Source organism: Rhincodon typus, chromosome 9, assembly GCF_021869965.1.
Source record: "Rhincodon typus isolate 14 chromosome 9, sRhiTyp1.1, whole genome shotgun sequence".
In the NCBI taxonomy this organism is placed as follows: Eukaryota; Metazoa; Chordata; class Chondrichthyes; order Orectolobiformes; family Rhincodontidae; genus Rhincodon; species Rhincodon typus.
Genome location: NC_063340.1, coordinates 36840501 through 36866972, shown reverse-complemented (window position 1 = coordinate 36866972; position 26472 = coordinate 36840501). Strand labels below are relative to the sequence as shown.

General features: G+C 40.5%; 1 protein-coding gene across 1 annotated transcript in view; it reads right to left on the bottom strand.

Moving 5' to 3' along the window:
* Positions 1-26472, bottom strand: part of pde10a (phosphodiesterase 10A) — a 437158-nt gene that overhangs the window by 173167 nt on the left and 237519 nt on the right. Inside the window, exons 3-5 of the mRNA XM_048600979.1 lie at positions 23523-23585; positions 5287-5315; positions 798-918 (exon numbers count right to left, since the gene is read on the bottom strand). Of these exons, the coding sequence (XP_048456936.1) occupies positions 798-918; positions 5287-5315; positions 23523-23585 (213 nt within the window). The remainder of the gene's footprint in view (positions 1-797; positions 919-5286; positions 5316-23522; positions 23586-26472) is intronic.

Below are 26472 nucleotides of genomic sequence, written 5' to 3'. Positions count from 1 at the left end.
GTTTAGGATTATCGTCAGCATTGACTGGTTGGACCGAAGGGTTTGTTTCCGTGTTGTATCACTCTATGTCCTTCACCTTGGCACCAGATGGCATCACACTACGTGGGACTCTTGATCCTGCTTACAAAGAACATTCCTGGTCCTCATAATTACCCCTATTTTTTCCAGTTTATCTTTCTTAGGTCCATTCTGATTAACTCAGAATTAGTTTTTGTTTCTTCCGAACTCTTTCCTCGATCCTTGCTTTACTTGTGTCTTTCTTCCTCATTAGTTAAAACTTAAGTTGTAGACACCATTCCTTATGTTTAATTCTCTGCTCTCGTTCACTTCCCTTCACTAGTTTCAACAGTGATTGTTCTCTGTTTGGGTTTCTTTTGTACTCAATACTTCTATATATAAAGTCCAAGATCCCATATGTTTCGCTAAATACTCTCCCAATGTCCTGCTACTTTCAAAGATCAATTCACATGATCCTATTACATTTTTTTGATCTTGCACACAATTTCTGTTTATTGTATGTAGAATCCGAATATCACAATTATAATTTGCCAGTTGGAGTTGAAAATAACAAAACTGGGATTCATTTGGATACTTTTGGGACAATTTTAGAACAGCACTGAGGCAGGCCGCTGTGCAAATCTCTCGGCATATTATCTTGGCTGGAGATAAAGCACGATAACCAATCCACAAGAAGGCAGGGAAAATAAAAACAAAATATAGCCTTGCATTTCAAAAAAGATCTAATCAAGCAATTGAATAATTTCTAAATGCAGAATTTCACAAATATAATGGCCTACCTGTTTTTATGATGTTACACAATTCAAATATGAGTAGTCGGTTGTCACTGCCACGGTCCAACCGCTGTTCTACACTGGAGTTTAATTCATACACCACTGCTTGCATGTTAGAGTCCAGGTACTAAGCAAATTAGAGGAATAGCATATTGTCTTTGAAAATTAGTAGCTCTTCAGCATTAATAACCATCCAAAATAATTAAACTATTGCCAAGTAAACAATATTTTAAACTGATAATCAGATGTTACTGAAGCTTCCACAAAACAATTGCAGAGAAGCAATTATTGTGATTGTCAAAAATAGCAATATTATGATGTCATTAAATTGCCAAGAGTGGTGAGTTTCTATCAAAGTTAATCATTTATGGTCATTTTGTTTTACAAATACAAGATTTAATAGTGTGTTGTGTTTCTGGGCCATCTCTAACTCACTCTAAGACAGATGAATGAATGGGACAACTGGAGTCACTTAGGGCAGGTATCACTGGCAAAGAAAGCATTTCTTGCCCATTCCCAATCATCCTTGAACTGAACAACTTGCTTGGCCATTTCAGACAGCAATTAAGAGTCAACCACATTTGAAAGGTATGGAATCACACGTAGTTTAGATGATGTTAAGGACATCAGATTTCCTTTCATAAAGGACATGGATAAAGTAGATGGGTTTTTACTACAATTAATGATTGTCTCATTGTCATATTAGAGACACTAGTCTTATATTCTAGATTTATTAATTGAATTTAAACTCCACCATCTTCCATGGTAGGATTTCAACCCACACCCCCAGAGGATTAGCCTGGGCCTTTAGATTACTTGCTCAGTGACATTACCACTATACCACTGTCTCCCCTTGAACCTGAATGTGACCTGTTCTGAATTCTTCTGATAATGGCTTGATTGCAAAGATTAAAGGAGAGGATCCAGGTTGTTCTACCTGTGGAGAACATGCAACATATTCAAACCCTTTAGCAATGAACACAGCAGATGTTCTTGAGGTAGACCGAATGCTACTCTCCAGTTTGGAGAGAGATGGAGGGAATTTCAGGTCTTGCAATTGGTAATACTTAGGGTATAAGAACCAGAAGACCAGAGGACAGTGAGAGTGTGGTACGCACTATCTGGGAGGTTCGTAGAGGCAGGAAACCTCATAACCTTTAATTATGTTTATGGGCACTTTAAATGTTACAACATAAAGGGCCTGTGTGATTCACACTGGCAGAAAAAGGCAGCTTTGAGAGGACAAGAGTTCACAAGAAGTTACTGGAGGGTCAAGTTGCACGGTTCTTCTAAACATCAGTGAACTCCATTAACAGCCTCAGTTTGCAAGAATCCAAAAGAAAGTTGGAAGGAACAAACCTCTCTTGTCCACCATACAGAATGTGGATGGAAGTTCACACTCAGCTTAAACCCCCATTTTACTTGGTTCAAACAAAGCTGGAAGATTTGCCTAACCTTGGCTACAGGAATTGCCATTTGTTGGTCACCATGAAGTCGGTTCAGTGAGGGGAAAGGGGGGAAAGTGGGGGGAAAGGGCAGGGGTAAAAAAGGAAAGGGATCTGAGAATATTTTTGTCTTGCTACTGGAGAACAATGTACCCATGTAAAGTTTAGAATGAGGAATAACTGTTTGGGGACAAACAGTGGTGAAGTTAGTCATTGTACAAGTTAAATGAGGATTTAAAAAATTTGTTTAGAGCTTAAGTTGCCTACTGAAATAATAATATATACTGCTTTTAGTCCATTTACTACATTGGAAGTCTTAAAACTTGAAATTTTGTTTTGCCATCTTTCAGTCATTCACTGAAAATTCTAATGTTTTTCTTTTAAAGATACTGCTCTCTACAGTGATCATAATTTTAAAATACTGATATTTAGTAATACGATATGTTAAAAAAAATTAAATAATGCCGACTATACATATATATTCTAAAGACCAGAATATACATAACATACTGACACCAAAGTATCTGGCAGATCAAATTTCAATAAATATTCATGGAATGCCTGTAAGTACCAAATATGCAGGATGAAGATATATTGCTTTTCTGCTCTTCATGAGTGTTAATGTTGGTAGGTAATATACCCCAGGATTAAAACATTGATCATTGTTGGATTGTCAATTGCATTAACACTAAAAAAAAACCATCCTCGAACCATAGTCAACGGAAAACCACTTTAAAATTTAGAGTTGCTTAGAAAAAGCTTTTCCTAATTCTTTGTTTTCAAATTCAATTGTTGTAATATTCTGTTGCATGTAATTGATAAGCAATTGCTCTAATGGTGCAGCATGGATATTGGTCAACTCAACTGAGCAATTGTTTTAAACAGTACAGCAAAGTTTGAGGCGTTTTTGTGTTAGCAAAATCCTGAGATTGAATTTCTGGTTAAAGTTCTGATTCCATTCCAGAGAAGTGGTACTTTACATAAATCATGGGTTGCCAGAAGAATCAATAGTAAAGCCAGAGTTAAGTTCCCTCAGGCATTTTCTTGCCAGAAAAGCCAATGAACAAATCAATAAATGCAATGCGGTGCACTCCTAGCTTAAGTAACTGTCAAAACAAAATACATTACAAAATATAAAAGGAATACATTATACCTCCTGTGCAGTATTTTAAAAAAATACACTCACCTGTACTTTTAGACTGACTAGGCTCCATCGAGTGGCAGAAGTTAGTGCAGGGACCTAGAGACCCAGCAATGCCTGTACTGACCAGCTATTGCCACCAGATGGAGCCCTTCAGAGCAAGTTCAGAACAGCAGCCAGGAGAAGGGCAACTTCAATGATGAAGGGTACGGCCTACGGTAAGAACAAAGAGTGGAAGGCAAGGCCAGGTGGGTGGTGGTGAAGGGTGAGTGGGGTGCAGGAGTGGGGGGACAGGCAATGATGTTAAACCGGAAATGCCAATGTAATTCAAAGAGGCCTTAAAAATAAAATTCTGTTCAAATGAAATAAGTGGGACAACATAAAATGATGATCACCTCTACTATCTTACTTTCAGTGACAGATCTACAATTCCAAAATTACCTTGTGAAAACTAGTTATGCAGGGGTCACATTGTATGGGGTAAGTACACCACTGACTTAACCAACTGATGGAGTAAAATGAAGCAAACTTGAAAACGTATGCATAAATTTGCAACCGCGGGTCACAGCAATTGAAAACAAAAATATTGTTCAGTTACTGTTGTGTTTTATTATTGTTTTTCCCTTAAGACCTACACACAGTTGTTAGACAAAGTGGAGGGTAAATTGGAGACAGGAGGACAGAAGGGGTGGCATGGTGATTAGCACTGCTGCCTCACAGCACCAGGGACCTGGGCTCGATTACAGCCTTGAGTGACTGTGTGTGGATTTTGCACATTCTCCCCATGTCTGTGTGGGTTTCTGCTGGTAGCTCCGTTTTCCACCTACAATCCAAAGATGTGCAGGTTAGGTAGATTAGTTGTGGTAAATGCAGGATTATGAGAATAGGGTAGGTCTGGGTGGGATGCTGTTCTGACGGTTGGTGCAGACTTGATGGGCTGATCGGTCTCTTTCTACTTTGCAGGGTTTTTATGATTCTAAGAGGTGATAGAATAGCAAGTAATGATTTCGAATTTGAAGTTTAAAAGCCCCATTTGGTGCATTATTTGATATTATACAGATTATAGATTGTATTAAACAGATTAGGTACAAAATGTATAAATTACATGCAGAACCCTGGTACTTGAAAAACTTCTTTTCAAAAAAAAAGCCATTTGATATGGTTTTTTGTATTCACCCCATCTGATTTAAGTTCTCAGCCAAATAAAAAGGTACAGAAAAGATACTTTGGACAATTTAAACATGCAGCAAAATCTTGTTTGCTCTTGCATTTTTGTTAAATCTATCAACAAGAGTCAACAAGAGAAATTTCACTCCAGAATTACTGACTTTTATTTAGACACAAATTTAGACACTAGTAAATGCTGATATTTGTACATGAGAAATTTCAATACCTGGAAATATGTTTTTGATGCTTTTGATCCAACATTTGGGAGGTAATAATCATGCAGTTTTAACATAATCTCGAAGAATATGTCGTATATTTCTACTTACTTTTCAAAAGAATTTTAGGGAAAAATGCTTAGCCAGTTCAAAAAGAAAAATTGCAACCAGAGGATCCCTATAATTTAATGTGGCACAGCAATAGAAATTTCCCTCCTGTCCTGTAGTTACTCTGGATAGTTAGAAATTTCAAGAGTTATCACCTGTGGTTCATGAATGATTTAAACACAGTATTTTCTGTTCTTTTAAAATATATTCTATTACATCAAGAGCATAAGCTTGACGTAAAACGTCTTTAGCATTCCACTCAGACCTCTGCAGTGTTCCCAGATGGGGTTATTACAGGGTAAAATACCCCTCCTGTGCCATTGCAGTTTAATTTTCTCAGACAAGACAGATTGTCACGTAGTCAAGCAATTACAAACCATCTCAGAAGTAAACCAATGGAGAATTACTGTTTTACTTACCCTGTTGATATTCTGAAAATTGGCTTTATCTATGAAAAAAACAAAACAAATTATCAGTCATCCAAAGGACATTTTTGTTGAAATAAAGCAGGAATAAAATATCAGCAACTGTTTTGAGGAAATTTATTATTTCTCAGAATCATAGAGTGGTTACAGCACAGGAAGAGGATGCTTTTCCTATCCATATTGAAGAGCAGTTTGGCTAATTGACTTCTCACTGGTTTTCTCTTGTGACACTGCAAAAATTTTCTTTCCAGTTAATGATCCAGTTTTGAATGCCATGATTGGACTGGTTTCCACCGTACTCAGGTGTTACATTCTGAATCTGAACTGCTCCCCACATTAGAAAATGATTTTCCTCATGACAGCATTGTTTCTTTTGCCAAATTTTCAAATTACCTTAAACCTTCTGGTCCGTGATCCATCCACCAATGAGAACAGTTTCTCTCTATCTACTGTGTCTAGTCTCTAACGATTTTGAAGACTTCTATCAAATCTCCTTTCAACCTTCTCATCTCTAAAAAGAACAGTCCCAACTTCCTGGATCTATGTACCTGAAGTTCCTCAACTATGAAATTATTGTCATGAAATTTTGCTACACTCCTGAAATATTCACATTCTTCCTGAAGTCTTGCACCAAAATTTAACTCAATATTCCAGAGAGAAGGCTGAATCAGGGTTATTGTACAGGTTTATGATAATTTCTGTGCTTATACATTCTATCCTCCAATTTAAGCAGCCCAGATCCCTCACACTTGATAGATCAAGTGCTCTCTTAACCTATAGCGCCACAGACACACCCTAGATCACTAGGCTCCTGCATTCCATTTTAGAACAATTTTACCTATTCTCTCCATATTCTTTTACCAAAATTTGTCACTTTACATACACTTCTTTCACGTGACACTTTTTTGGGTTCTTTTGAAGATTAACACTGATGATCCCAATACTTCCAACTTTCATGATGGCTACCAAACTTTGAAATGATATACCGAGTCTAAATCATTAATACATATGAGGAAGAGGAGTCTCAACACTGACTTGTGGGAGCTCCACTACAAAACACCCTGCAATCTGCAAAACAACTTCTGTTTGCTATCATTCAATTTTTCATCTATTTGACCATTGGTTTTATTCCACAAATTCTAAATTTGCTCACAAGTCTGTTGAGTGGCACTTTATCAAATGCCTAAGTATACCATGGCACGATCATCAACCGTTTGTTAACTCAAAAGCAAAAAAAAACAAAAATAAGTTACTTACATGTACTTTGCCCTCAATACATCCATGTTGGTTTTCCTTAATTAGTCCAAATTTCTCCCAAGTGACAACTAATTTGCCCCAAAGTACAGATTCTACAAGTTTTCTCACACACCCTTAGTACTGTCAGATACATCTCATCTATACCTAGCTCCTTATCAATTTTAAGTAGTCATCCTCTTTCTGTTGGCACCCTCATCAATTTTAAATTAACCAGTTATCTGAACTACCTCCTCTTTTACCTGACCAACTCTTCTTCATTGATAAAACCTGATGGAAAGAATTCATTTAGCCATGTGCCTACCTCCAAGCACAAAATCCATTTTTTGTGTCTTATTGTCCACACTCTTTTCTGTTGCTACTATTTGTATACCAAATTTTCTCAATCAACTCTGTCATAGATGTCACACAAGTACTTTGCACCAGATCAAAGTATCAGTTTCTTCCAATAAAAAATGAAAACATGAGTGCATTATTAAAAGGCACAACATAAATTTTAAAAAAGGATTTATGGAACTACATATGATGCTGGTTAGATCCCATTGGGAGCTGTGCAAACTAAATAGTATGTCACTGTACTTGAGAATAGAAAGTTCGTCAACATTCATTCTCTAAACTAAGATTACAAACAAAAAAAAACTTACTCTTGTTGGGAAAAGGAAGACTTTGGCCTGACCTAATAAAAGCTTTGAAAGTTATGAAAAAATTTGATTAAAACAAAAAAACACCCTGGTAAAGTTTTCACGATCTCAAAAATATAGCAACAATAAAAAGAAAATAGGTGCTTCCTATTGTTAACAAGTGTTAAGATCATAAAATTGATTTACCAGAAACAGGCCATTGAAGGAAATAACATTAATGATTAATAAAAACTGACATAGGTTTCTATAGGGAAAAATATGGAGGGATTTGCTATAAAGTGGAATGGTAGAGATCATGGCAATGAAAATTGGTTTGCTATTGTCCTTCCCCTAAAATAGCCATTGATCCTACAGAATGATAGAAGAATGACTGAAATGTTGGTCAAAAAGATTATAATATTTTAGTTATGTATTTGTGGGAGAATGGTACAACCATATAAAACTTAAGCAGACAGTACAATTATTTTATAACTCTGTCTCATTGATAGAGCGGTCCTCTGCCGAGCAGACTGTGCCAAAACCTGTGAAAAATCGTACCTTTCATTCAACACTTCTGCCTATTACCTGCCCAGCTCCCGATTTTTTAACTACTCTCTGCCACTTTGTACCCCTTCCTTTATTGTTCTTGCTGCCAGAACCCTTGCTCCTTCTTTGCTCAAGTCCTATGGTTTTGTCACTCCTCTTTGCCACCCAGGCAAATCAATTTCAAAAGCAGTGTCCCTAGCAGTGACCTGAACTATTTCAAAATTTTTTTTTAAAAAGCACAAACTTTTAACAAAAGCACAGTGAACAACTGCAGACTTTAAGGTAATTATTCAGGTGAAATACACATACTGTGCAATTCTCAAGGAGAAAAGTCGATGTCCACCTGTCAAAGCACTAAGCATGAAAGCGGGTGGCACAGTGGCTAGCACTGCAAGCCTCACACGCTAAGGACCGGGTTCAATTCCAACTTCGGGTGACTGTCTGTGTGGAGTTTGCACGTTCTCCCTGCGTCTGCATGGGTTTCCTCCGGGCACTGGTTTCCTCCCACAGTCCAAAGATGAGCAGGTTAGGTGGTTTGGCCATGCTGAATTGCCCAGAGTGTCCAGGGATGTGCTGGGTAGGTGGTTTAGCCATGGGGAATGCAGGGTTACAGGGATAGGGTTGGTGGGGTAGGTCTTGGTGGGATGCTCTTTGGAGGGTCAGTGTGGGCTTGATGGGCCAACTGCTTTGCTTCCGCACTGTGGGAATTCTATGAAACTGTGTTCACATTATTTCAATGTGAATAGCACATCAGATGATATATTTACTAACTGTGTCAGGTTTAATTTCTACTGACCAATCCCAAGCTACATCCAAAACTCCAAGATCATCTAATACAACAGAGGAACCCCATTTTCATAACTCAAAACCTCTGAAATGTCCCAGATCCTTACATTCATTCTCCACTACTTCAGTAGCCTTTCCATTTGTTACTGCCCAATGGCCCAAAGAATGTTTTTTGCACCCAGAAATCGCTTTCTTCGTGCCCCTGAAATTCAGAGCATTATCATTGGTCGCAAATCTCAGTAGCTGTCTTGCATTGCTCCTAACCTTCTTACCCAACATATAGTGTGCCCAATCTCCTTAATAACTTGTTCCAGGAGAACCCTTCTCAAGTTTCACCAGCTAGTAATCCCGCCTACCCAATGCATTCTCTGCAACCATTCCAGCCCTCATTGAAAAAATTCCCCTCTAACACTCCACTCCTCAGCATTCTCCTGTCACAATATCTAAAGACTAGCAATGCACCACCAACAGATGCCTCACTACTCAAACTCAGGGCATTCTGCTTCAATACTCTTAGATCCCAGTTACCACTGCTTCTTCCACAGCCAATCCACCTCCTTCTTGTGATCTTTATCCTACCTTCCTAAAAATTATCAACAATTGTCTGTCACAGAGCCAGCACATTCCCTATTCTTGCATTAAACCAGGGGACTAATCCTGGTTTGGTAAAGAGTGCAGGAGGGCACACCAAATAGTGGAAGCAGCTTATGATAGACAGCTGGACAATCCCAAAAACTACAGAACTAATCTAAACTCTGCAGCCCTGTCACACCCAGTCATGAATGGTGGTGGACAATTAAACTCCCTGGGGGCGGCGGCTCCACAAGTCTATCCATCCTCAATGATGGAGAAACCCAGCACATCAATGTAAAAGACAAGGCTGAAGTACTTACAAAAATCTTGAGCGAAAAGTCTGAGCATCTGATCATACTTAACCTGCTCCCAAGGTCTCTAGCAACATAGATGCTAATATTCAACCAATTCAATTCATTCCCTTAGGTATAAAGAAACAACTGAAGGCACCAAATATAGCTAATGGTTATGGACCCGAACAACATTCCAGCAAAAGTACTGAAGACTTGTGCTCCAGCTGCAGCCCTAACCAAGTATAGCCATAACAGTGGCATCTACCCGACAATATGGGAAATTGCCCAGGTATGCCGTGTCCACAAAAAGCAGGACAAAATCAACCCAGTGCTGTATTTGGCTATCAGAGTACTCATGATCATCAGTAAAACAGTGGAAGAGGCCATAACAGTGCTATCAAACCATAACAGTACTTGAAAGGGAATAACTTTATCACTGGTGCTCAGTTTGGATTTTGCAAGGGCCACTCAGCAACTGACACCTTTACAAGTTTATGCGTATTGTGTGGACAAAATAGCCGCTCAACAGGTGAAGTGAAGGGACCTGTTCTTGCCGTCAAAGCCATGTTTGAGAGAGTAAAGTCTCAAAGAGCCCTAACAAAACTGAAGTCAATGAGAATTAGGAGGAAAAAAAAACTTGCCACTAATTGGAGACATACCTAGCAAAAAGGAAGATGGCAGTCATCGTAGGTTGAACATCTTGGTCCAAGGACATTGCTATAGTAGTTAGTCAGGGTAATGTCCTAGGACCAGTGATCTTCCCTTCATAAGGTCAAAAGTCGTGTGTTTACTGAAGACTGCGTATGCAGCAAGACCTCAACTCAGATCAGGTTTGGGCAGATAGATTCTATTCTCACCAGACAAGTATCAGGCAGTGATCATCTTAAGCAAGAATTTAGTCATCTACCCTTAACAGTCAATAGCATTACTTTTTCTGAAGCTTTTACTATCAACATTGACCAGAAGCTGAACTGGACCAGCCCCATAAGGGTGGTTAGGGGAAATGGAAATATCACTGGTCTAGTAATCCAGCGTTCTAATACAATACCCAAATCCAACCACAGCAGCTGATGGAATTTAAGTTCAATTAATAAAATCCAAAATTGAACGTTAATCTTAATAATGGTGACCATGAAACTACTGTCCATTGTCATAAAAATCCATCTGGTTCACTAATGCCCTTTAGGGATGGAAATCTGCTATCCTTACCTGGTCTGGCCTACATGTGACTCCTGACACACAGCAATTTGACTGACTCTTAATTGCTTTCCAGAGCAATTAGGGATGGGCAGCAAATGTTGGGCCTGCTAGCGATTCCCCCATCCCCTGAATGAATAAATGAAACAAAAACAAAAAATGCCATGGCTACAAGATCAGGAACACAGTAAGTAACACCCTTGACTCCCCAAGCTGTATACTATCTACAAGGCAGAAGTCAGGATGGTGATGGAAAACTCTCCTTTTACTAAATGGATGTTTCTTCAACAACAATAAGAAGTTCAAATACATCCACAAAGCAGCTCATTTGTTTGGTACCCCTTTCACTTACTCCACGACCAATGCTTGGTGGTGAGTGTGTCTACAACATTTACTGCAGCAATTCACCAACAGTCCTTCAACATTCTGGGGCTAGTACTGAACAAAAGCTTAATTGGATCTTGTATAAATACAAGAGGAGGTGGTAAATCACCTGAATCCCCAAAGCCTATCCATCATTTAAACGGCACATGTCAGGACCGCAATGAAATAATTCCCACTTGCCTGGATCAGTGCAGCTCAAAACACACTTAAAAAGCTTGACTATCCAGGACAAAGCAGCCAACTTTTTCACAAACATTCACTGCCTCCACCACCAATCCACAGTAGCAGCAGTGTGTACCATTTACAAGACATGCTGCAGAAATTTATCGTGGCTCTTTAGACAGCATTTTTCAAACCCATAACCACGGCCAAACAGAAGGACAAAGGCAGCAGACACAAAGGGACATCACAACAGGCGAGTTGCCCTCCAAGCCACACACCATTCTCACTTGGAAACATATCATTCCTTCAGAGTTGCTGCATCAAAAGACTGGAACTCCCTCCCTAACATGACTGAGGGCAAACCTACATACGTGGACTGTTGGCAGTTCAAGGTGGAGGGTCACCACTGCTTCATCAAGGGTAATTAGGGATAGGCAATAAATGCTGGTCTAGCCTACAAGCTCCACATCCTGCGAACAAACAAAATTATCACTAAAGAGGGTCACTGGTGACAATTTAAATATTACAAACAACTGTCTGAGAAGTCCAAGGAACCTAAATGGGAAGTTTTATCCTAATTTATAACTTCCAAAAGGCTTGTCATTAGAGTCTAGATGGCTTTGTGTGTACTTGAAGAAATAGAAAGCATATCTATACCAATATATCTATATTGACCACATCTGGAGTATTGTGCACAGTTTTGGGCCCCGTATCTCAGGAAAGATGTTCTAGCCCTGGAGTGGATTCAGAGGATGTTCACGAGAATGGTCCGAGAAATGAAAAGCTTAACATATAAAGGAACATCTGAGGACTCTGGGTCTATACTTAATGGAGTTTAGAAGGATGAGGGGGGATCTAATTGAAACTTACAGAATACTGAATGGCCTGGACAGAGTGGATATTGGGAAGATGTTTCCATTGGTAGGAGAGACTAGGACCCGAGGACACAGCCTAAGAGTAAAGGGAAAACCTTTTAGAACAGAGATAAGGAGAAACTTCTTCAGCCAGAGAGTGGTGAATCTATGGAATTCACTGCCACAAAAAGCTAAGGAGGCCAGGTCATTAAGTACATTTAAGATGGAGATAGATAGGTTCTTGATTGTGAATGAGATCAAGGGTTACAGGGAGGAAGTGGGAGAATGGCGTTCAGAAACTTCTCAGCCATGATTGAATGGCAGAGCCGACTCGATGGGCTGAATGGCCTAATTTCTGCTCCTGTGTCTTATGGTCTTATATCAACTGTAAAGATTTCATCCGAAATAAACAAAGAACTGCGGACACAAAGTCTGAAATAAAAACAGACATTGCTGGAGTATCTCAGCAGGTCTGGCAGCATCTGCAGAAAGTAAGCAGTTAATGTTGAGTCTAGTGACCCTTCATCAGCTACTAAATGAAGCACAAATCTGGAGGAGATGAATCAAAAGCCATAAAAGTTGATCTATCTTCTCACTGACATAATTTATTCAAACAACATTTGAATCAGTGTGTCAAACCAGTACCAGACCAAGTCTGTGTCAGTACATGAAGGATAAAGAATCGGACTTAAATTAGAGCAACAATGACCCTAATCCCAAATCTCTCTCTAACCACTGACTGGAGTGGTTATTCACAAGTGAACATTTTAAATTATCAACGAGGATTGAGGGCATGAGGTATGAAATCATACAGAATACACAGTACAGAGGAAAATCAGGTGCCAACTGAATTTTAAAGTCAGGAGTCACATGACACCAGGTTACAGTCCAACAGGTTTATTTGAAATCACAAGCTTTTGGAGCGCTGTTCCTTCAACAGGTGGAGTGAAAAGAAGTACACAGGCACATAATTTATAGACAGATCAAAAGATCATACAAATGGTGAGAGTGGAGTGTTGATAGGCTGATTAATAAATCTGTGCAGGTGATCAAAAGTGTCAGACAGTGCGAGTAAAGTGTCAACAGCTTAATAGCAAGCGAAGGGGTGAATATAGAACATAATCCAATTAATTGAGGCAGAGAGATAATTACAAAAATAAGGTAGTGCTGGAAATGAGCAAAATGGCTGGAGTAACATGAAAAGTATAAGAGTTGCATGCCAAGGGTCTAACCAAAGTAGCAAGTAATCCAAAATTGTACAAACTAATTAAGGCAGGGAGATCATAAGTTATGAAGGTGATGTCAAAACAGGACAGTAAGGAAGATTTTACAGATACAGAACAATGTGGTGGGGTCACATGTAGTGTGACCTGAACCCAAGATCACAATTGAGGCAGTCTTCACGGGTATAGAATTTGGCTATCAGTTTCTGCTCAGCGATTCCGCGTTGTTGTTTATCTTGAAGGCTGCTTTAGATGATGCTTACCCGAAGATCGGACACTGAATGTCCTTGACCACTGAAGGTTCCCCGACTAGAAGGGTGATTATTGCACGGTATCCATTCATCGGTTGCCGTAGCATCTGCATGGTCTCACTAATATACCACGCGTGTGGGCATCCTTGTCTGCAGCTTATGAGATGGACAACATTGGCTGAGTCACACGACTATCTGCCGTGTACATGGTGGGTGGTGATGGTAGCATCCATGCCGATGATCTGAAATGTCTTGCAGAGGTTGCCGTGGCAGGGTTGTGTGGGGGTGGTTGATGTTGTCCTGAAGGCTGGGTAGCTAGCTGCGAACGATGGTCTGTTTAAGGTTCGGTGGTTGTTTTAAGGCAAGAAGTGGAGTTACTTCCAGTACTTCCCCAGGGTGGAGAAACTACACCATGCTCTTTGCAGCCTTCCACATGTCTTCCATGACAATGAACATCTCGCCAAGATCATCTTAACAGTTTATTCGCACCATTTTTACTTCCTTCAATCACACCAGCACTTTGCACTTGGATTGCTCATAACAGCACTGTTTGCCAACAAACAGTTCCACTGTGGTTTTAGAAACTGATACCGCAGCCTTTTAATCCATTTTATTTCATAAACATGCAACAGTATCATAATACTCACAAAGCTTTCTTTCAACAACAGTGCACACAGTACTATAATCTTATTTCAATGCAGAAATAACTTTACAACTAGTGAAGGATTGTCACGGTATAAAAGGTTTTGTTACAAAAGTAATTCATGAGTGTGGGAATACGAGTGCTGAAAATCCCTTTCTTTACTGCGCAGTATTCTTTCTGCCACCCATCAAAAAAAAAGTGCTGGTAACATACTTGCTTCCATCCTGAAATATGGATTGTGATGTCCATTTTGCCAGTGTCTGGTGGAGGTATGGATCTTCTGTTAAGTCATTCAGGATCAGAAAATGGATTACTCCACTTAGGAAAATCAGTTTCCTTCATGTTTTCATGTACACTTGAGGATTACAGGTTTACATTCTACAATTGAGTTGTATTGATTTGTTAGTACTGTTCAAATGTGATAAAGTCATAGTTTAGAAAGGAAAGAACCACCTCAATATCAAAGCCTCTAATTTGAACCGATTCAGTTTGTTCATCTAATGACATCAGAATTGGTCAGAATCTGATCCTGAAATTAGACTTACCTGCCTCATATTCTAAACAATTTATTTTTGATTTATCCTCCTTGCATAGTCGTTTAATTCATGCAACTTGGATCAAAGTTGATGACATTGCTCTAGGCATTGCCTTTAATGTTTTTTTTCAGATAATTTATTATTCAGTACTAATTCTCATACTACATTATTTTATCAACTTTGCTGTCTCATCATTGTTTTGTGAATGTTTCTCTCTTCTTAAATGTATTGTTTTCATTTCCCCTAGATCACTCCTGCACTAAACTCAAGGCTCATCACACAGGCTCTTGTTCTGTATGAAACTGAAAAACAGAACTCCTCAACTCCTTACTCTCTTCTTATATTTTAAAAGCCTTAAGAATGTAATTTTGTGGCCGTAATCATTATTTTTGATTAACCAAGTCTTTTATCTTTTAAACTTGAACAACCTCCAGTGTAGGTCTTTGCTTCACAATCTTTAAAGAAACAAAAGCACAAAAACGCCTTTTTTCTGTTGTATACCAATGTCAGTTTAATGGAGGAGATTTTCAATGATTATATTTGGGACTTAACTGTTGCATTGTTTTTTTTTTCCTCAGCTGTATTTGGAAAAGGTTCAATGTTTTGGCTGTTATCTTCCACATGTAACAAGGTAACAATCGTTAATGACTTTGCAGTTTTGCTTACATATATGCGAATAATTATTGAATAAAATTCTGATTAATATTATGAACATCTTAAAAACAGAGGGAGAAAAGCTGATCACACCCATAACTTCCACATAAAAACTAAATTTGCCAGGTACTTTCCTATTGGAAAAAAGGTGAAATCTATACATTTTAGTAAAAATCTTTGTTGGCATTTTTATTTAAACTCACTCCTTGGGTCAGTGTACTGATTTCTCTGTGTGTGACCAAAATGCTTGAAGTTTAAAAGACTCCAATGTACAATGGGAAAAGACCACAACTTGAGAGTGAAAAGGCTTAGAGAGAACTCATTCACAGGCAACCAAATGTGGCATGTCAGCAGAATTGTCCTTCATTATAGTCAAGGACAAGAGGTAGGGAAGGTGGTTTAGTGCTTTGGGGACTGATGGGTGCTTCTATATACAGGTCTCATGGATTCAGAGAGGAGTTGAGGAAGACTGTATATTCCAATTTAACAGAAAGCAAGGACACAATAGGAAATAATTTAGCTACTCCAATCTACAACTGATCACTAAACAGCAGCAGCATCTAGAGAGACAGAGACAGTCTTCTGACACACCGGTGCAGAGGTAAGGAATAAGGGTTAGGAAGGCAGTACCTTCAGCACAGAATCCACTGTTAAATGGAATGTGTCAAAGCATAAGTGGTGCTGAAAGCTACACCTGATGTGCAGCTCTGACAAGGGTTTGAAGGAATGGACACCTAGTGTTCTTGTGGCTGTAAAAATCACATGACCTCTGCACTTTTTTTTAAAAACAGGAAGTTCTTTCCAAAAACTATTAGCCGTCATTCATATCATTTTGCAGGCAGCAGCATGTAATTCATCATGGAATCATGGATACTCTGTTCAAGCGAGCAGCAGATTACATTCAATTAGCAACACTCAAGCTCCAAAGACAGTAGGATTTACCTTCAGAGATACCTGGAACTGCAGATGCTGGAGAATCTGAGATAACAAGGTGTAGAGCTGGATGAACACAGCAGGCCAAGCAGCATCAGAGGAGCAGGAAGGCTGATGTTTTGGGCCTAGACCCTCCTTCAGAAATTTCTGAAGGAGGGTCTAGGACCGAAACGTCAGCCTTCCTGCTCCTCTGATACTGCTTGGCCTGCTGTGTTCATCCAGCTCTACACCAGGATTTACCTTCGCTTTAATTCCAAGGTTTGCAAGGATCAATGTGGCCACCAAGGCAGCAACTGACTGGCCAGGGATCTTCCGCAATAGGAAAATATTCAAATCACTAAACATTCAGTCGGCATATCATTACAGCAAGAGTTTTATTCACATGAATACAGATTATCCTAGAAGCTGCTGCTATGCTTCATCCTTCATTATACCTTAGTACCATAGCCTTTCATACAGCAATCAGAAAACCGGAGATGGTTGACAGAGAAAGGAGCTTAGCCCTTAAAAGACGGCTGATGACACTGCTGCGTAAACCCGCCAAGGAGGCTCGACAACCAATGCCATCTGAGCAGCCGTCAATCACACAAAGAGGTAGTTCAGATGCCTCGACGAGTTGGACGGTGCTTTCCTGTATGCTCTTTTGAGGGTCTTGTACATCGTGTTGCTTGGCTGCACTTGTTATTATAAGCCTCCAGAGAAGTGCTGACTTTGATGAGAGGGAAGTGTTGGATTGGCAATGCTGAGGAAAGGGAGGAACAGGGACACATAGCCAATGGTGAGAAACACCCAAGTAATCCAAAGAGTGTTATTATCTACAATGTAACCAAAGGCCATTATTATGCTGAAGGGAAGGAAATATGCCCTTTTTTCCTGATCTAGCTTACATGTCTGCAGACCCACAGCAATATGGTTGACTTTTTATCTGCCCTCCGAAATGGCCAAACAAGCCACTCAGTTGTATCAAAACAAAGTCTAAAGCAAGGAATAAAACTGAATGTATAACTGATATTGGCCTAGGCAAAGAAAACAACAATGACAAACCCAGCCCATTGACCCTTACTAGCATCTGGAGGCTGTGCTAATATCGAGGGCTGTCTACAGACTAGTCAAGCAACAACCTGACACTATCTGTATGGTACGATTCCACAAGACAGATTATGAGCCAGACAACACCATCATTATCCCTGGACATGTCTTGTCCCATTGGCAAGAACAGAGGTGGTGGTGTAGTGATAAACGGTTGGGAAGGAGCTGCCTTAGAAATTCTCAACATTGATTCACCACCCCATGAGGTCTTGTGGCATCATGTCAAACATGGACAAGGAAACCTGCTGCTGATTACCAGCTATCTTAGCACATGAATCAGTTCTCCTGCATGCTGAATACTACTTGAAAGAAGTACAGAGGGCAGGAAGGGCACAGAATGTACTGAGTGTCACCAACAACAGCTCAGTAACATCACTATTGATTAAGCCGGCCAAATCCTCAAGGACACCGCAGTTAGACTGGCTCGGTGGCAAGTGATGGGGGACTTGACAAGAGGGAAAAGCTTACATGACCTTGTACTCCTAAATCTACCTGTTGGACATCTCCAAAACAGAGAACCTCTCCATTGCGCCTTGACACTCAATGACAATATCATGGAACACCCCAAAATCCACATACTGGGATCAACATTAATCAGAAAGTGAACAGCCTAGCCATATAAATACTGCTGTGACAAGAGTGGGTTAGAGGTTATTCTGTGGCAGGTAATACACCTCCTGACTCTCCAGTGTCTGTCCACCACCTTCAACATTAATTCCCATCAATACTGACAGACTGGCAGCAGAGAATAACAGCTACAAAATGCACTGCAGTAACTCATCAATGCTCTACCAAAACATCATCCAAATCTACCACCTCTACTAAAAGGGCAACAGACACACGAGAACACCACCACCTGCAAGTTCCTCCCTAAGCCACACACAATCCTGATTTGGAATTATATCATTGTTGTTTTCCTGTCACTATCTTAAAAGCCGGGAAACCCATCCCAAATAGAGTGAGTGTCCCTACCGTGCAAGGACTGCAGTTCAAAAAAAGGTGCTCACTCCATCTTCTGAAGGGAAATTACAGTTTGGGCAATAAATGTTAGCTCAGCAAGTGATGCAGAACTGTACTGCTCCCCCTGTGGCTGTGGATGAAGTGGGGACAAGCTGTTTGCTCATTCCTCTCTAGCATGTGAAACTTGTAGCTGGTCTCACCTTGGAGGCACGGAGTGGAGAATGGTGGGAAATGCCTATTGCAGCAGCATCATTGCATGGGCAACCTGTCTCAAGGGCATAACTCACAGAGTGGTCACAGCTGGACAAAGATGACTGTGCCCCATGAGGAGCTTTCCCTGTCCGACTATCTGTTGCTTCCTTAGCTATTTTATCACTGCATTGATCACAGGAGGGAACTACCAGCTGGGGCACAATTTGCATCCAGTCCACATCCTTGTGCCATTTTTATCATTGACCAGTCACGGATACAGGCTGTGGCATGCCTACTATGTGTATCAATGCGCTGTTCCTATTCAGTAACACTGAGAATGAGCTTAGCCATTCTCAAATGAAATGTGCTGTAAGCACTAACTCATCGTAAAGCACATAAGCTGAACAGTCTTGTCCATGTCCATTCTCATCTAATGACACAATGGCTCAGGTTACTCCGACATATGAGCAAACATCTCATGTTATGGCCTCACATTGAGGCATTCATTTTGTGACCCCTCAGTTTCGAAGACCACATCCTGCTGACACAGGAAGGGAGAAAGAGGGTGAGAAGTTGGAAATTGAGGCAGATTAGAAGAGTGTGAAGTACAATAAGGAGGGTGAAACAGGAAGGAAGAGGATGATGGAAGGACAGTAAGAATCATAGAATCTATCTTTCCACCAATGGAAGAGTTTCTCTCCATCTACTCACTCTAGACGATTCATGATTTTAAATACCTTGATCAATCTTTTCTTCTCGCACAACTTTGCTTAATGTTCTGGGACTTAGATATCTTAGGCGTGATAGACAGGGAATGTAAGACAGGTGGGGGAGTTGCATTACTGATAAAGGAGAATATCACAGTTGTGCTGAGGGAGGGCACCTTGGAGGGCTCATCCAGTGAGGCTATGTGGGTAGAGTTCAGGAATAGGAAGGGTGCAAATCACATTGATGGGATTGTACTATAGGCTTCCCAACAGGTGACAGAGGAACAGATATGCGGGCAGATTATGAAAAAAAAAAGTAAAACCAATAGGGTTGTTGTGGTGGGTGGTTTTAACTTCCCCTATACTGACTGGGACTTGCTTAGTGCCAGGGGCTTGGAAGGGAGGAATTTGCTAGGTGTGCCCAGGAAGGTTTTCTGAAACAATGTGTAAATAGTCCAACTAGGGAACAGTTCATACTAGTATTGAGGAATGAACCAGGTCAGGTGATTGAAGTTTCAGTAGGGGAGCATTTAGAGAGCAGCGATCATACTTTTTTGCAAGTTTCAAGTTACTTAAGGATAAGGAGTAAGAGTAAGGCTAACTACCACAATATTAGGCAGGAGCTGGGGAATGTAGATTAGGCATGGCTGTTTAAGAATAAATCCAATATCTGGCATGTGGGAATCTTTAAAGTGAGCTGATTAGACTTCAGAAGCAACATGTTTCTGTGAAAATGAAGGACAAGGATGGCAAGATTTGGGAACCTCGGATGACAAGAGAAATTGAGAGCTTAGTCAAAAAGAAAAAGGAGGAATTGATAAGGCTTAGGAAAAATGAAGACAGAGTCCTTGAAGAATACAGACTTAGCAAGAAAGAACTCAAACAAGGAATTAGGACAGCTAAAATGGCAATGAAATGTCTTTGGTAAACAGGATTGAGGAAAATCCCAAGGCATTTTACATACATAAGGAGCAAAAGGGTAGCTAGGGAAAAGGATAGGTCCACTCAAGAACAAAGGGGGGAATTATGTATGGAGTCAGAGGAAGTGGGTAAGGTTTTTGAGGAATAGTTTGCATCGGAATTCACAAAGGAGAAGGACATGTTGGATGGTGAGCCTTGCGAGGGATATGTTGATAATTCTGGGCATGTCAAAATTTTAACAACGGCAGCATTTGGAGTTTTCAAAACCATTAAGATAGACAGCCCTCAGGACATGATGGGATCTATCTCACAATGCTGAGAGAGGCAGGGGAAGAAATTTCTGGGGCCTTGTGTACAAAATCTTTGTATCCTCTTAAGAAACAGGAGAGTTCCCAGAGAACTGAAGAATAGCCAACAATGTTCTTTGTTTAAGAAGGTCAACAGAGATAATCTGGGAAATTTCAAGCTGCTGAACATTACATCAGCAGTAGAGAAATCCTTGGACAGGATTCTCAGGGATAGGATTTACTTACATTCAGAAAAATATGGACTTACTAGCGATAAGCAACATGGCTTTGTGCAAGGAAGGTTGTGTCTCACAAACTGAGTTTTTGAGGGAGTAACAATGATGATGAGGGCAGAGTGGTAGATATTGTCTATATGCACTTTAGCACGGCCTTTGACAAATCCCTCATGGCAGGCTGATACAAAATGTGATGTCACATGGGATCCTGATGAGCTGGTAAGATGGATACAGAACTGGCTTAGTCATAGAAGACAGAGATTAGGGGTGGAAATGTGTCTTTCTGACTGGAGATCTGTGACCAGTGGTGTTCTGCTGGGACCCCCGTTGTTTGTAATATATATGATTTGGAGGAAAACATAGGTGACCTGATTAATAAGTTTACGGATGACACAAAGATTGGGTAACCTGATAGAAGTTATAAGTGGGAGGCTCCTCATCAGTTGTTGTTGCTATCCTTGGACTACACGGGCAAACAGGCCAATTCTGAACAATCTGGCTGGAGTTGATGCAGTAATAGCAGATCAGACTCTGGGATGAACAGCCACTTCTGCTCCTACATCTTTATGGTCTTATTTGGGGCTAACAAAACAAAGCATGACTTTAATACTTCCATCAAATGTCATGTTGAGGTTACTGTAGCTCTTCATCTGATTGTTACAATTGTGAGGTTTATGTAATTATTCTGTTTTATGATTTTATTTTTTGAATTATAAGATTGCTGTATTTTGGGACTTTAGCTTTAAATCAAGGGTAGATAGGTACTATCTAATAATCAGCCTGAATGATTTAATTTGTTTGAGCGCGGAGGGATACTCCAGATGCTCCAGAGGGAGGTGCAAGATATTAATACTTGAGGATCACAATATTGATATTGAATATGCTATGAACATACCCTAAGTTTCATAAAGTCAGGGAAATGTATTCTTTATAGCTATAAAGATGAAAATAATGCTGCTGTGGTGTTAAGAGCCAGGGTAACTAATTAATCTAAAAAGAGGAAATGTTGGAGAAACTCAGCAGATCTGGCAGCATCTGTGGAGAGAAAGCAGAGTTAATGTTTTGGGTCCAGTGATGGTTCTTCAGAACTGGAGTTCAGATACTGTGAGCATAGTGCATCTTCTTTAGACTACCTCCAATGCCAGTATATCTTTCTTTAGATAAGTTCACAGTATTCCAGCTATGCTCTGACTACTGCCTTATATAATTTTAACAAAACATCCCTACTCTTATGGTCCATTCCCATTGGAGCAAAGGCCAACATTCCATTTGCCTTTCCTATTACCCATTGAACTTGGATGACGCGCTAGCTTTTTGTGATACATAGATTGGGACTCCCAAAATAGTAGGTTGCATAGCTTTCTGCAATTTTTCTCCATTTAAATAATATCCGACTCCTCTATTCTTCTTGCCAAAGTGCATAACCTCACATTGTCCCATATTATATTCTCTCTGATAAGCTTCTGACCACTAGCTTAACTTGTCCATATCATTCTGCAGACTGTCAGCCTCACCAATTGTCTTCCCAAATATTTAGTACATTCACTTTCCTCATCCAAGTCATTCATACATATTGTAAATAAATGTGAGCCCAGCACTGATCCCTGTGGCATACCACTGGTTACACAATACTTTCCTGAAAGTGCCCCTTACCTCAACTCTGTCTTCTGTTAGCCAATCCTTCATCCATGCTAATATACTACCTCCAACACCATGGGTTGTGGCTTATTAAGTTGGTTAATGTGTGGTACCTTGTCAAACACCTTCTGAAAATTCAAATATTTATGACATCCACCCTGTTTCCCCTTTATCTTTCCTGCTCGTTACCTCCTGAAAAGAATTCTAGTCAACCATTATAGCTGCAACAGAAATGAACTGAAAGGCCGTATTACCCCAAAAACCCAGTAGACTATGATGCTGGCCCTCAAGAAGGGGCTTACAGTGGGTGCAATCTTACGATCATTAGATCCTCCTTGGGCCACAAGGCAAGAGACTGTCATCTTGACTAGCTTGCCCTTTGAATAAGATGAGTTCCTCCTGCTCCAACTTCACGAATTGGTGGGATGGGGCAATAAGGCCAATTTCAATCAGCTTCAGAGAGACCAGGCTCCTTCCTGTGCCAAATCTTCATAGAATTAGTATATCAGGAAGTAGAAAGGGATCTCTAATGAGCGCGAGTGGGGACTACCATCTTCTACATGGTAGATGATGCCACCTCTTTAGGGCAGGGGAGGCAGACAGCAAAGAAGGGGGGCAGAAGGCAGAAGAAGTGAAGAGGAGAGGGTGAAGGAATGTAATGGAAACAAACAGAAAGAAAATTAGATAAACACCTGAAGAGAGCAAAGGTACTAGGCTAAGAGGAAAATGTAGGAAAGTTGGACTGGCAAAGTTGATCTTGCAGAAGACTACATGTACAAAATAAACTGAATGATTACTGTACAGAAGACAACGACTGAATGATTCTATGAAAAGGGAGTGAGAAGGAAGAAGTGGGCACAAGGCAGGATGAAAAGGAAGGGGATATGGAAGGAGAGACATTTGATGGAGGAGAGGGAAAGGAGGTAAAGGAAAGAAAATAGAAGCAGTGGGAGGAAGAAAGAAGTAGGGGAATGCAGAAAGAAAGAAAGATGAGAGGAAAAGAGTGAAGAAAGAATTGAAGAAAGGTAGTAAGAAAGGAAAACAGAAATGGTGTCCGTTCAAGTTAACCTTCTTATGACAACGAATTAAAAAACAAACTTCACAATCATTAATTAAATCTGAACTATTAAACCATAAGAAAAATGAAAAAATCATTTGAGTTGCATAACAGCATTATTCAATTTTTCTTCATCTTCTGTAAGGTCTAATTCTTAATACACTAACATATTGTAAATGCTACCTTTACTATTAAAGAATTACAACTAAATGTTTCCTCATTTAATTCACTCACCCCCAGAAAGATCTGCTGCCAGTGCATCTGCAGTAGAGGCTGCTAATAGCTGGAACATCTCACCTACATAAACAAAATTCCATGAACTGTTAAATCTACTATCACAGTGTCCCATTTAACTTACAGAAAATTGTAATTTCAGGATGTGTTAAATCATTCAAAGCTAAGCATTGCTTATTGAAATAACTTCACAGAGGCCTGTATCCTGTCACCAGGTCACCCTTTATTCACACGTCGAGAGTCCCTGACACTGATCCAACTTCCTCAGAGTGAATGGAACCTCTGACACTCCTGTTTATATCTGTCAGCCAGGACTTCCCGATTGAGGCTGTTAATCTGGTCCAATCAGGGAGCATATATTCCAAAGTCCACGCAGCTGACCTAGTTACAATCACTACATCCCTTCCCCACCACCGTGTCCGAGGACATAGGCTGTTTTTTTTTCTTTGCAGCTCCTCCTGGGGTGTTTTAGCACTGTGTCTCTGCCTCTGATTCAGGCAGCATGTGATGCACAGTAACTTGCCTCAAGTCCGGGGTATCTCAGAAGAAATTAAATCTCTTCTTCAGGTGGCAAAGGTAGCAAGGTGGAGACATCTGACGTGTCCACTTCAGATTCTGAGGTATCCTCAATGCTTGACGGAGAGGGAGAACACCCAAGTGTTCTAAAAGAGTCGGAAAGGCTGTCAAGAAGCTGGGCACATTTTGCTCCTGCACTATTTGCAAGTTTGATATGGTCCACACGCATGTTCAGGACCATCACACCTACTCAAACTTTGTACATCACTGGACCTGACCTCACATCAACCACAAACAAAAACAAAGTTGCTGGAAAAGCTCAGTGGGTCTGGCAGCATCTGTGAAGAAAAAAATCAGAGTTAACGTTTCGGGTCCAGCGACCCTTCCTCAGAACTCAACCATAACATCTTACCCGTGCAGGGCCATTCTCTTGGTTCCTACACCAAACTTCAACCCCAGAAGTAAACTGTTTCTCTCTTTTAGTGGAATCTTGTGTTCGACATTGGCATTTCTGAGGTCATTTCACCCTCCCCCTCCTAGGTCCAGGAAGATCAGATTTAACCTGGTGCAAAGTCTTCTCCCCATTAGCAACTCTGCTGGAGTTATCCCTGTCCTTGCATGAGTGGTGGTCCAATAATCAAATAGGAACTGGGACAGTTTCGTATCTAGTGAAGCTGTAGGTTGTTTCCTAAAGCCTGCCTTCAAGCTTAGACTGCTCTTTCTGCCAGACCATTGGATGATGTATGGAATTGTCCTTGTATGACGAGTACCATTTGACTTTGGGAAATACTCATATTCCCTGTCTGTAAACAATGATCTGTTTCTGAGAGTCGGTATACTGCAAAAGACGTGCACAGTTTTTCTATCATTATTCCCATGTTTGGTGAATACACTCTATGCACGTCCAGCCACTTTGAGTGGGTGTCCACAATAACTAAGAACATGGAGCCCATGAAAGGACCTGCATAGTCGGCATGTAACCAAATCCAAGGTTTACCCGGCCATTCCCTCGAATATGAGGAGCTGCTAGGTGTAAATTTTGTCCTCGTTGGCACTCTGGTCACTGCCCCACCAACGCAGCTGTGTCTGCATCCAATCCTGGCCACCAACCATAATCCTTGTCAACATGTTTATTTTGGAAACCCCTAGATGTCCCTGGAGGAATTCAGTCTGTATCTGGCAGTGACCTTTGCTCAGGACAATCATTCTTGCTCCCCATAATAATATGCCATCCTCCACTGTGATCGGATCTCTCCAGGTGCAAAAAGGTTTCAATTCTGATAGTGACAGCCCCTTGGTTTACCCCATCACTACCAGCAGTTTCAGTTTTGCCAGGACTGGATCTTTCTGTGTCCAAAGTCTGATATTGTCAACTGTGAGTGGAAGTGTGTCCAGAAAATTTTAAGCTATTACCAACTCTTCAAGTGGCCATACCACCAGTGTATGATTCAATGCGTCTGCACTTGTTATTTGGGCTCCTGGATGGTGTTCCAACCTGTAATTATACACACTTAGTATTACAGCCTACCGCTGTATTCTGCCTGAAGCTTTGGGCGGCACTGCCTTTCCTCTTTAAGTAGGCCTTTGTAGGCAGGGTTTTGTGGTCCATTATTACAAATTTACTTCCTGACTCCAAATATAACGGTCAAACATTCCTTCTCTATCTTGGTGTATTTACGCCCTGCATTAGCCAAAGTCCTGGATGCATACGCTATTGGGCGTTCATCTTCATTGCTGTAGTTGCTGCCGATATGTAGACTTGAGACAGCAAAAGAGTTGGTCTAGACCTAAATTGAGCAAGCGAACTCAAAACAAAGAACGCTTTTTTTTTTAAAGAGTTGATGTTAAGGTGACAGGATGGAGGCCAGCCCAAGGAAAGACCTAAGCTCCAGTACAGATATGGGAGCCAGGGCACCTTTGATCACACCCACTTTATTTTCCAACGAATGTAACCTGGTCTCGTCAACTCTGTAGCCCGAGGTTGTCACTTGGGGTGCCTGGGCACACATTTTTCCTTTCCAAGATGTATGCCCACCTGGGCGAAAAATCTAAGGATTATGTCCAAGTTCGCTAAATGCTACTTATTGGTTATTAGCACATCATCTAGATAAATGGCAACCTGGTGTAGGCCTTGTTAAATGTTCTCCATCACCCGCCAAAAAATTACACAGGCTGACAATACCCCAAATGACTGTCTTGTGGACTGGTACAAACCGTTATGGGCATTAACTATAGTATATTTGTGGGAATACTCGTTTAACTGCAATTGCAAGTACACATGATTCGTGTTCAGCTTCGAGAAGAACAGCCCCCTTGCTCAAACTTAAAGGTTGAAGTCCAGAGTGAATTTTGTTAAACATTTATTCTGCAATCACTGAAACACCCTCACCGGAATTTACTTCCATTAAAACTGGGTGACCACTTACTCAGATGT